This window comes from Dermacentor variabilis, chromosome 7 (assembly GCF_050947875.1).
Source record: "Dermacentor variabilis isolate Ectoservices chromosome 7, ASM5094787v1, whole genome shotgun sequence".
Classification (NCBI taxonomy): Eukaryota; Metazoa; Arthropoda; class Arachnida; order Ixodida; family Ixodidae; genus Dermacentor; species Dermacentor variabilis.
Genome location: NC_134574.1, coordinates 137496927 through 137508588, shown reverse-complemented (window position 1 = coordinate 137508588; position 11662 = coordinate 137496927). Strand labels below are relative to the sequence as shown.

At 43.5% G+C, this 11662-nt stretch overlaps 1 protein-coding gene across 4 annotated transcripts in view; it reads left to right on the top strand.

The window, feature by feature from the left end:
• Positions 1 to 242: 242 nt before the first annotated feature.
• The window catches only part of LOC142587974 (uncharacterized), a 52993-nt gene continuing 41573 nt past the window's right edge, over positions 243 to 11662 (top strand). Inside the window, exons 1-2 of one of the 4 annotated variants that reach the window (XM_075699375.1) lie at positions 243 to 775; positions 7736 to 7797. In XM_075699375.1, coding sequence (XP_075555490.1) covers positions 715 to 775; positions 7736 to 7797 — 123 coding nt within the window. In that variant the 5' untranslated portion in view covers positions 243 to 714. Of the gene's footprint in view, positions 776 to 7709; positions 7798 to 11662 lie in introns of all 4 variants that reach the window. The other 3 variants (XR_012829654.1, XM_075699376.1, XM_075699377.1) reach the window with 3 other exon arrangements.

Below are 11662 nucleotides of genomic sequence, written 5' to 3'. Positions count from 1 at the left end.
GTGGAGCGTGCATGTGGACTTGCTGCGTTGGTGATCTGAGGCTTTGGCGGCAACAGCTCGGCTCCGGTGTCGAGTGTTGCGACTATAGTGTACTAGAATAATGTTCTAGTACACTATAGTTGCGACAAACGCCGAGACGCCTGGCCAACAGGCCGCGTCGCAGCAACGTAAAGATGATGATGATAGTGACCTAAAGAAAGGAAAGAGTCTTCACACAGAACACCTATACAAACTTGTCTTCATTCGTTCTGCAACCCGTGAGGGAGCACGGCGGAGCGTCGAGAACTCTCGCCTCACATCACACATGCGCAGAACAAACACTCAAGTCCACCAATCGCAGTCGCGGCGCAGTCTCGCGCCGCGTTCGATGCAACGTTGGTATGGTGGCTAGCCACCAAAACGTTGGTTCTGTATCCAGCCACGAAGCGTTCGATCCAACGCCATGCCAACGCTGCCAAGCGTTTGATGAAACGCTACCGCGCGTTCGATGTATAACGTCGACGAGGAGGTGGGTGCCGGTGGTCGACTATAAATAGGCCGCTTGCACGAGGGCCGATGTCGCACTCCACCGTTAGAGACTGGCCGGTGCGTTTCCCATCCATGAACCTGCGTGCAACGGCTTGCCTGTTCGCGAAAGCGACGGCGGTTCCAGCACAACTGCCGTGGCGAGTCTCAAGGTGCGCTGCAGGACTGTGAAGGCAATTGGTGAAGGCCATGGTGAAGGCGAATGGTTGCGCGGAAGGTGATCACCGTCGCCAGCTTCTCCAGTGCCCTGGTAAGGCGGTCGACTGTTTCTTGGTCTCCTAGCATGTCCTAGCTCTGAAACTCCCGCCGCCGCGATAGGTAGGGGTGCCGCAGACGAGCAGTCGCACATGCGGTAAGCGATCGAGTACAGCTAGCCGATCGAGACTAGTCTCGTCGGAACCCGCCGGTACGTACCACGCCTGTGTACTGTGGGAGGCGTTGCAAGAACAGCTCGCGCAAAATTGGGAGCTGGCTCTCTTCTACGGAGTGCTCACCCAGTAACTGACGCAACCGGCGTGGAGCTGTTGGAGCCTACTCTGTTGCGATCGCTCGAGGCGCTGCAGGGCCAAGTGTGCCTGGTCGTCGTATGTCGTGACATACCCGCTAGCGAGTCGTCTATGGCATCGGCGATGCCGGAGGGTTTGCGGCGACGACGTGCGAGTACTTTGCCGTCTGTGAGGTGATGTACCGGAGCTGAAAACGGGCCTCTACTTGCATAAAGCAAACTCGGGGATCCTAGGAAAGCTGGGAAGCTGAAACTCTGCAGCGATGACAGGAGACGTAATTGCGGCGTCGTCGCTGTCAGTAGGAGTAGGAGTAGCGTCGTTCGTGGCTAGTGTTCCAAAATGGAACGCAATCAAAACATAAACGAACTTTTAAAGCTTAAGAAAGAACTACGCACGGAATACAAGCAAGATCTTCCAAAGTACAAAGACATGATAGAACGCGACCCTTGTAGCTAAAATACGAAAGCTGCGAACTGAGCAGCGGAATATGGCTAGCAGCATTGAATTTGCTCATGAAACAGTCGAGGAACTGAAGCAAAAGTGAAGCGCTGTAGTCTTGGCAAATGCCGAACGGAAAAAAAAAAAAATTATTTACTTCGAACAAAGTGTACATACAGCCTTGGAGACCAGACATGCTGATCTGGAAAGGAGACTTGTGCTTGCTGAGGAGTACTCAAGGAATCTCAACCTAGAAATTCTGGGTATTGCTAGACAAGAAAATGAAAGTGTACCACATATCCTATCAGTGATTTGAAGTGCCATTGATGAGCCAATTAAGGAAACAGACTTATAATCATGTCACCGGGTGCCTACGTGAAACCCTGGATCATCAAACATCATTGTGCAATTGAAATCAAGAGTGAAGTGTGACGCAACTCTGCGGAAAGCAAAGAAGACTCAACTAACAAAGATGTAGGAATGAATATTTCGGCACCAATTTAAGTCAATGAGCACCTTTGGCCAACACTGAAAAAATTGCTTGGAATGGCAATAAGAAGGAAACATGAGCACAAATGCAAAGCAATTTTTTTCAAGTTTTAAGTCATCATGATGACTAAGACTTGGTATGACAGTGCACGTTGCCGACTAAATTTTGCTGATTATTATTCCTTTTTTCTGAACTGTTAAAATAGGCGTGATGATGGCGTGGCAGTTCATGCAGACGAGCAATATAACTTAGTATCAGATTTTTGTATCTCTCGTAATGATTATGACGTTTTGATGCTCAGACATAATTCAGACATATCTGTTGTGTATCGGCCCCCAGATGGCAATATCCTGAGATTTCTAAACTTTTTTGACCAATTCTTATGTTTCGTCTAATAATTTTACAGCCAATTGTGGTGGAGTTTTAATATCAATATTATGAATAACAATGCCATGACCACTGATTTTAGAAACATACTCAACTGTGCTGTATTTATGAATGTTATTTCCACAGCTACATGTGTTAGATCATCTTCTGTCTCGTGCCTTGACCTGCTGATAACAAACATCGAAGCCAGTGTATTTCAGTGTGGAACAATAACATCAGATGCAAGTGATCACTGCCCAGTATTTATGTGTTATTCCCACAAGACAAAAGCTAAGGATACTTCTGGAGAACCGTACATAATCCACTCTATATCAAACGAATGTATAGAATCTTTTAAGAACGACATTAGCAAATATGACTGGTCTTTTATTTTTAACATAACTAATGCGAATGAAGTGTATAAAAAATTTATTGCTATATTTGCACAGATGTACGCCAGACATTTTTTCTTCAAGCAAGTGAAATTATCAAAAAGAATACTTAAACCATGGGTGACACCATCTCTCACTAATATGATACGGTTCAAAAATAAACTTTACAACATATTCTTGAACTCAAGGGTACCGACTGATCTGACAGTTAAAAAAAATTCAAAACATGTTGAATCGGGAACTCAAGCAAGCTAAGACAGCTTATTGCACGAACATGTTTGCTGAAAGTGCATGTCAGTTACCTGGCGTGGTATGGCGGTTAATCATCTTCTTGGTCGTAGAAAGCAGGACGTCACATCAGCAAAAATCTCCGTCGACACTCATGAACTTTCTGGTAAAAAGCTTGTAGGTCGCCTGAACAATCATTTTGTTAATGCTGGCATATCAGGAAGCACATCTTCATTGGCAGACTCAGCCCTAACCATAGCAGGAAATACACTCTGATAGCATTTTTCTCTCACCAACAGATGAACAAGAAATTTGCACGACATTTATGAATCTAAAGAACACTAAGGCGCTGGACATTGACAACATCAAAATAAAACCAATAAAGTATTTCTTAGGATTTAACACTCCAGCCCTGAGTCACATATTTAGCTTGATACTTGAGTCGGGAGTTTTTCCAGAAGATATGGAAAGATATAGGGTAACCATGTTGATCAAGGGGGGAGACAGTAACCAGGTGTCTGTATATATACACCTATATCTTTTATTGCTGTATTCTCACAAGGATTGGAATCTATTCCCACATATGTAAATTTTGTAATGTAATGTAAATATGTAATTTAAGCATAAAACCGGCTGTCAGTTTGGTTTTCAAAAAGGAAGGTCAATAGAGACAGCCTTATTAACACTTAAAAGAAATTATTCTGCAAAATATTGAACAAAACTTCTCATGTTAGATAATGATAGTAAGAGCGGACATCGAAGGATCAAAAGGTGACGTCGCTATGAATGCTTGGCTGCCGCGAGCCTGTTATCCCTGTAAGAAATGGTACTAGGTCCGAGTGTATCAACTGGGCTAACCCAAGCTCCGTTTTTCTCGATTTCAGCAAAACCTTTGATTGTATTAATCATAATCTTTTACTACTTAAATTACATTTGTACGGTATTTGCAGTACGACGCTTGCCTTGATAAGGTCATATTTACAGACCAGACAGCAATACGGTAATTAGGTAATTAGGTAAATTCACAATTAGGTAATCAAAAGTCATCGTACCTACCTGTGCTGAGTGGTGCTCCCCAGGGAAGTGTACTGGGTCCACTGTTATTTAATGCCTATATCAATGACATTGTCATTATAGACCCCAGTGTGAGCTCTGTTATATATGCAGATGATACAAGCGTGCTTTTCTCAGGCCCTGATGTAAATGAATTATTTGGTGCAAGAAATTATCGGACAAACTCTTCCTCTGGTCTACTGAAAACTTAATAAAAATTAATTGAAGACAAGAGTGATCGTATTTCAAGCAAAAAATAAAAAAATCAGTGAACACAATGTTTAGTTTATGCAAGTGAAGATATTCTTTTCGTCGATGAGCATGAAATTTTAGGTGTCACATTTTCTTCAAGCCTCAGCTGAAGCCAACATAACGTTAATATTTGTAAAAAAGCCTCTAGTATAGTTGGTGTACTAGCTCGTTGTCAATATATCTTACCTACGAAGGTGAAACTACAAATATACCATACCATTTTTCTGTCTTGCACAAATTACTGCAGCTTGGTTTGGGCTACCACATCAAAAGCTAATATATAAAAACTTCAAAAGTTACAGAAGAAAGTCATAAGGAATGCAGCTAATCTAGATTACCTCTCCTCAACGCAACTTACGTATGGGGATTATAATATTATTAAAGTAGAAACCATGTATGTTTTTTGCATTCTGCGATGCTGTTACTCCTGTTCTGATTCTTTTAAACAATTTATTAAAGATACTGCACATCTAACTACCAGAGATGTTACTTAAAGATCAAGAAGCACTGATATCTGGCTTGTTCAAAGATCTTGCAATAATTACAAATTCCAAACGCTGCAATACAATTTGCCAGTGATTCTCAATAAATACAGCCATGTAAGCAACTTCTCGCTAAAAGAACTGTAGTTCTTTATTATAAATATTAAAATAATTTTGCCGTCATGAGACATTGAAAAATTTCTTTTTTTCTGCTTGTACCTTTCTGACTTTATTATACTTTGTATAACCCAAAATGCATAGCAAGAGAATCAACATTGTATAAACATTTCATTTCTGTGATATTTTGTTCTTTTCAATCATGGTTCTTTTTATAGTTGTATCTCACCTATCACTATGTCTATGCATTTTTTTCCAAAGACATGCAAATGCATATGATGTACTGACATATGTCATTTTTTATTTAATTTATTTAGTGTATTCGTATTAGGAAATGGTAGAAAAAACATTACTTCATTTTACAATATCATGTATTATACTTTTTAGTTATTCTTGTTGTAGTCCCAACTGCCTTCAAATACCCGTGCCACATGAGCGAGGTTAATGCGATCAAAAGTGTAAGACCTTAAGTTTCTTTAAAGCCATTATATTTCGGTCACTGCCACACGTGCATACTTAACGACATTAAATGTCGAGATGGCAATACCTGCAGTGAAACGCTTAAGCTTGCTTGCCAATCGTAATACAACAAAAACAGCTATTTGGAAAGCACATGTTTAAGAAATGGCGTGAGAAACATTAACAGGCTTATTTTATGTGGTTTACTTCAGGAATGTCATTGTTGCACCCAGCCGTAAACTGTTTGAAGCTGAAGCTAGCTGAACGGCCAGTAGATAGCTTAGATCAAAATCGGGAAAATGATGCTCACAGCTTCAAAGCTTTCAAGCAGCGATCCTGGAGACTTCGACCATGTGCTCCAGTTTGTTGCAGCGTATGTGCTTCTTCGAGCCAAACATAGTCGAGAAATTCGAAGGCTTCAGTATGAGACCAACAAGGCAAGGAGTCGCCGCCGTGCAATCGAACAGCTTCTCCTGACTAACGCGCTCACGATTAGTGCTGTAGCCACGCATAGTGGCAAGATTGCCTACTAATCTTTACGAAAATAAAGGGCTCCTTTTTAAAAAGAGTGAGGAATATATTAGTTGCTTTTATCTACAAGTTCGTTTAATATCGTCGGAATGTGGTCACCACGACCACAGCAGGGACATTGGAAACGAGAATATTAATTCGATGGGCGAGTTGTAATTAATTATAAGAACGCACTACGCCATGAAAAAAGACCTTTCTTTAAAAAGAAAGTAAACAATATATTGATTGTTCTTCACTGATAATTTGTTTAGTCTCGTCAGAATATGGAGACATTGGGAAAGAGGCTATGCATTTGGTGGCCAAGTGAGTTAATGACAACACACTATGTAGCGATTCGCATTAATCTTTAATCCCACTAAGCATGTCCATATGGCACACTGCGAATGCCATTAAAGTTTAAGGAATCAGCAAGTTATGTCATTTTTGGTGCCCGTGTGGCACAGGTATAAAGCATTCATTGGCCTAGTCGAGCTGCCCATAACAGCTTTTAGCCAATGAACCTCTCCAAAATATTTTCTTTTGGGGAAATAAAATTTGATTGATTGATTGATTGATTGATTGATTGATTGATTGATTGATTGATTGATTGATTGATTGATTGATTGATTGATTGATTGATTGATTGATTGATTGATGTCCTAGGTCACACCTGTTGGGTGCTCGGTTTGACTGTGTGGCCCTGTCGGACAGCCGCTTCGGTTCGAGCAGGGGGCAATGACTCGCCATTGCAGTGACAATGAAGTGATAGAGAAATGCTACAAAAGCATGACCAACCTTTGCAGCAATATTGTTCATTCCCCGCTGCAAGGGAGTGAGTAAATTATGACTCAAGTGTTCACAAAAGCATTGTCTCATGTCTACATCAATTTGCTTACCATGCTGAAAAACTTTCCAGGGAACTTTTAATGCCGGAATAGACCTCCCTGTGTGTCGGTTTAAGACTACTTGGCTTAATCGGTTGTTTGTAATTCTGATATAATGTATTGCAGTATGTATAGTTTTAATATTTAATCTTGTGCTAAAGTATCACTGGTAGAAAAATTTTTGTAGTTTTTCCACCATGCCAATTGGAAGAGTTCTTTTACTCGGACATGAAGCCGAGGATAAGGCAGAGCCTCTGTAATCGACTTGGCAGCGTAATAACAGCATAACAAAGGAATGGACATAGAAAAATTGGTTTGAAGATGATAACTTGCCACAGTGAAATTCCAATCAGCTATAGAAAACAACGGCTAGCTATATACGGAGTCTGCCAACCGTTGATCTAACGAAGAACAAATTGCACTTTTGAGTGACTCATGGGGTAATGACGGCGGGTGGGTTTAGCGCGAACTCATCCATTGCCTGTACCATTTTAGTGTTGTTTTGGTGAGGTCGGGGGGGGTCCTTTCACGTCCTACTAAAATATATGTTAGGTGTACCTTTAATATAAGGTGCTCGACAATAACAGCCAGATGGAGGTTTCCAATTTTGTGTCATGCCATTTGTATCTGCATATTAATTTATGCGCTCTGGAGGTTGTCTAATAGAATAAAACTAACCTGACTGTACAAATAATTATAGGCTATTTGAATCACGGAATTCAGATATCTGCGCTGCACAGAAGTATTAATGTCCTGTTTTCCTACGTGCCTACATTGACCCCCTTACTTTCTGGACCTACTACAGGTGGCTCATCTTATTCTCGGTTGCTCGCCCAAAGCAAATGCTAAAGCTTAACTGTGGCCTGTTTGCTTGTTCCCTTTATTTGTTGGGAGTCAACTTTGTGCTTAAACTCTCAAAATTTCGAATAGTGCTTTACTAGAGAGGGTGTATCCTAACATGCATGTCGTCATAACGTAAGCATTTATGACTTTCTCTGCTTTGCCAGCCATGATGTCGGAGTCTCTTCTCCAGGACCTGGAGGCGACAAGGATCCTGGTGGCGTTATCCCTCCCAGCCTCGCAAACTTCTACACGGTCAGTGCTTCCTTAAATAAAAAAAAAAGGGAAAAAAAACATGGCTAAGTGTTTATAAGCCCGTTTGTGTCCTGGTATAAAGCTTGCCAGTGCCGTCAGCACACTGGCTGAGCTTTCAAAGAGGGGATCAGCTAGCGGAGTGATGTGAAGTACGACTGGTGTTGTGCGTCGGTGCCGTTGCGATCCTTTTCCTGGAAAGAGATGGAGAAAGAACACAATTTATTAAAGTACAGCTTCAAATGCAGCACTGTTTTATTGAGTGTCATGGCCTATGCGGTCTCGCCCTGAAGACATTTTTTAGATAAAAAACATTAGCTAAGAGTTAGTGCAAACAATACAATATAGATCTTGAGCACGCACCTTCTTGAATAAAACTGATTGCATACAAAGGTGCATTATTAGGCACGGAGACAAACATGTGGCACATTTTGTAATTTATTGCACTGATACTGTGAACAAAATTTAAATTAACATAAATATGAGAAACACTCCAAATTTGCTTCGTGTCAAGGTTTCACTAAAGAATGACAAACACTGTTTCGAAGTATTAAAAGCTTTGTAACTGTCCATCCACATTTGCCAGCGCCATCAGTATTTCGCTGTCATCTTAGCCATTTATCTATAGTGACACTTACGTTCGAGGCAGTTTGTAGATACGATGCAGGAACACTTCTAATATAATGTCGTTTTCGTGCGAAAAATGAGCAGGCAGACCTAAATTTAGAACTCGGATCTACTCTTTAGTTGTGCTCACACAGTTAGTCATCTGGAAGCTTTTCAAACACTTGCACCAACCTCTCGATAGTGACATGCCTGTCGGTTTGCAAGTTCACAAACTTGTAAAAGAAAGCTTGCACCTTCCAAGTCTGTCATTATTTTCTCTGCAAACGCTTTTACCATGTCGCAGTCTTGCAGTTTTCCAGCTGCTGAATGTGTCCGACTGAAACTGATCTGAGGCGTTTGTAGAACTAAAGAATTTGCAGGGCGTATTTGACGGTTAGGTTGCTAGCTCCGTGTATGATCCATTCTAGAATGCTTACCTTACACTGTTTTTTGTTTTACTCTTTTTACTATTCATGATACTGCCACCAAGTGATAGCCTGCTACACTAATGAGTTGGGTCTCCATCTTGTCCATCTTGCAGTGTCCTGTTAATTTTAACAGTGTTTATTTCTGTATGATGTTGCATTGTCATAATGTTGAGGTGGTGTCGCGCTTGATTCTAACTTTTTTAATGCTACATATTATTTAGACACCTAATACACTTTTCAATAGTTTGCCTGACTTTCTTTTCCCATCTGTGGGGATGCGCGACTCTCGTGCGTTCCCTGATATGTTTTTCCCGCATGGCGCGTCTCCTGTAATCCGGCTTCGCCGCGTGGCCTGCGTGATGCCCGCGGCGGTCGATGTGGTTGGGGCGCAGTGCGAGAGATGGCGCGAGTGTTGCGCTGCTAACGCCGCCTCACGGCAGGGTTACTTGGGGGCGCAGGGGAGAACAGGCTGTCTCTTTCCCGGCGGGTTGGCGAACAGCGTGGACGACCCGCGCACCGCCGACCCATGCTTCTGCGAGACCGCCTCGCGTGCTCGCCTTGGAACGCGCCACCATCCGCGTGACCGTACACGCGAATGACCAGGCGTTGGGATCCAGCATGGGGCGAACATATTCGCTCGCTATCCGGTCGCGGTGAGTCGGACTTCTAGATTTGTCGCGCGCCCATCAACATGTTTTGTGGATAGCAACTCGGCTAGCAGGCATTGATCTATGAAAAGTGCAATAAATGCTCTTGTGATTGTTTGCACTACTGTGTTGTCGTTCCTTTGTCCCAACAGCACGGAGGAGAATCCCACACATCACATAAGCGGTTTACTCTTTCCATTCCAATTTTCTAGCCGAGTTTCTCATATGTCTAGCTGTGTGACATCTACCAGCTCCTTGGAATCCATGACTGTCGTAGAAAGTGCATTTATTTATTTTTCTAGGCTTTCGGCCATATCAGCTAAATACTTTTTATTGGTTTTGGTTATTATGCCACTGTTGCCTTCTGTCTTATGTTGGCATATTTGCCAAGATTAAGGTGACGTGTGGAGGCGGGACAATCACAGGCTGGTGTCTGTGACTAAAGAAAAACTGCAGGGGCAAATAAGAAAGGCGCAAAATTACAACATGCGAACAGTCTCTGCTTAAGCAGGCGTGTCCATGGAGCGCTGCCAGGAACCATTAACACAATGGCTGGCTGGCTACAATAAATTCCAGTGGCTCGTGTTTCCGGCGCCGCGTCATCAGATTGGCGACACCGCATGACCGAGTCCAGCCATGCCAGTGTCACAGCAGCGACTGGTGTACCGCGGGTGTAGGTGCAATACAAAAGGTTTATGGGCCGAGGGGCTCAACACACAGTGAGGGGAGCGTGGAGTACACACATTGTCTTTATCTCATTCAGGTTCTTGTCGCATACGAAACTTAGATCTCAACAAAACAATACATACAACACTTGGGCATATAAGAGAAGGCTACGTTCACCTATCCTAACCATCCGTGCGTACACGGTATAGTTCGCTTGATAGGCAACTATCACATGCCCAGTCTCGTGGCGGTGCATTCACGGTACGAAGGCTCCATACGGGTATGTCGGCTGCCCACGCCCTGGCACCAGGTAGGCACGGCTACTCCTCTGTGCGCTCGAGAGTTGTGGCAGACGAAATGCTCTGCTGGCTTTTGCCAGCGCAATTGTGCCGAAGGCAGTGCTGGCAGCCTGAGGCGGGACCACAGGCGTGGCCAACAGGGTAGACCGTCAGCCACCAGAGCCGTTCTCTGGTCCCATGGTACCTAGACAGCTGGCCAAGTGAACCGTCAGCCATTCGTGTATGTGCTGAGCCGGCTCTGTCTGTGAACAGGCAGTTGCCAAGGCGGACCGGTAGCCATCTCGATCATCCTGGGTCACGTCCCGCCAGGTCTTTGCCAATCCGAGCTCCTTCACTGAGCCATCTTTAATTGAATCTCGGCATGCACTCCCCTTGCATGCCACGGCGCACACTTCTTTCTTCGTCGCGCTGCTGCCGCACATTGTAAATATTCCAGTCCACTCATCACGGTAGGGCTTCCAGTTTTTTTACATTGACATTCCGGCCCATCGGTTCACTCAGCTGGACTGCCACTTCTACGTCGACATCATCACTGACCTACTGGTTACCAGGTTCAGCGGGAGCTGCCAGAGGGCTTCCGTGCATAGCTCCAACTGTGACCTCTTACACCAAAGCTCTACGAGGATCTGCGGCGAGCAGTTGTCGACTGATCCCATCCTCGTTGCCAGATGATATAGCAAGGCAGATGCACACTGGAGCCAACGAAGGAATGCTCTTTATTCCAGAGCGCGTGTGTTTATATAGTAGCTTTTGCCAAAATGCTGGCAGCATTTCCCAGATGCTAGCGGCACTCCTGAGACGCTGTTGGTGCGATGACACTACACCGCTCAGCACTAGCTCCGTTGTGACATTTTCTGACGTCCTGATGTCCTTCTTTGAACTGTTTTGATGCACCGCTTCGCAGTGGCCAATGAAATGCAATGCTCAACGTACACGGCAGCCATACGGTGACTAATTTCTTTTTGGGAAACACCTTCAGTGTATCAAAGCATTAAAGAACATTTATGCTCACACCTGCGAGTCACTTGTAGATGAGAGATGCCTGTGTGCTATGCACGTGCCTCGCAGATAACGAACAGAACAGTTATTGTGCGAGATTGGTTGGCTCACTTTCATTTCACTCGCCCTCGTACATTAGAAATGCGAAGGTGCAATGGAATACACAAATGTAAAGATACAGCTTGATAAATGGAAAAAAAGTTAAGTTCCATTGGAAACAAAG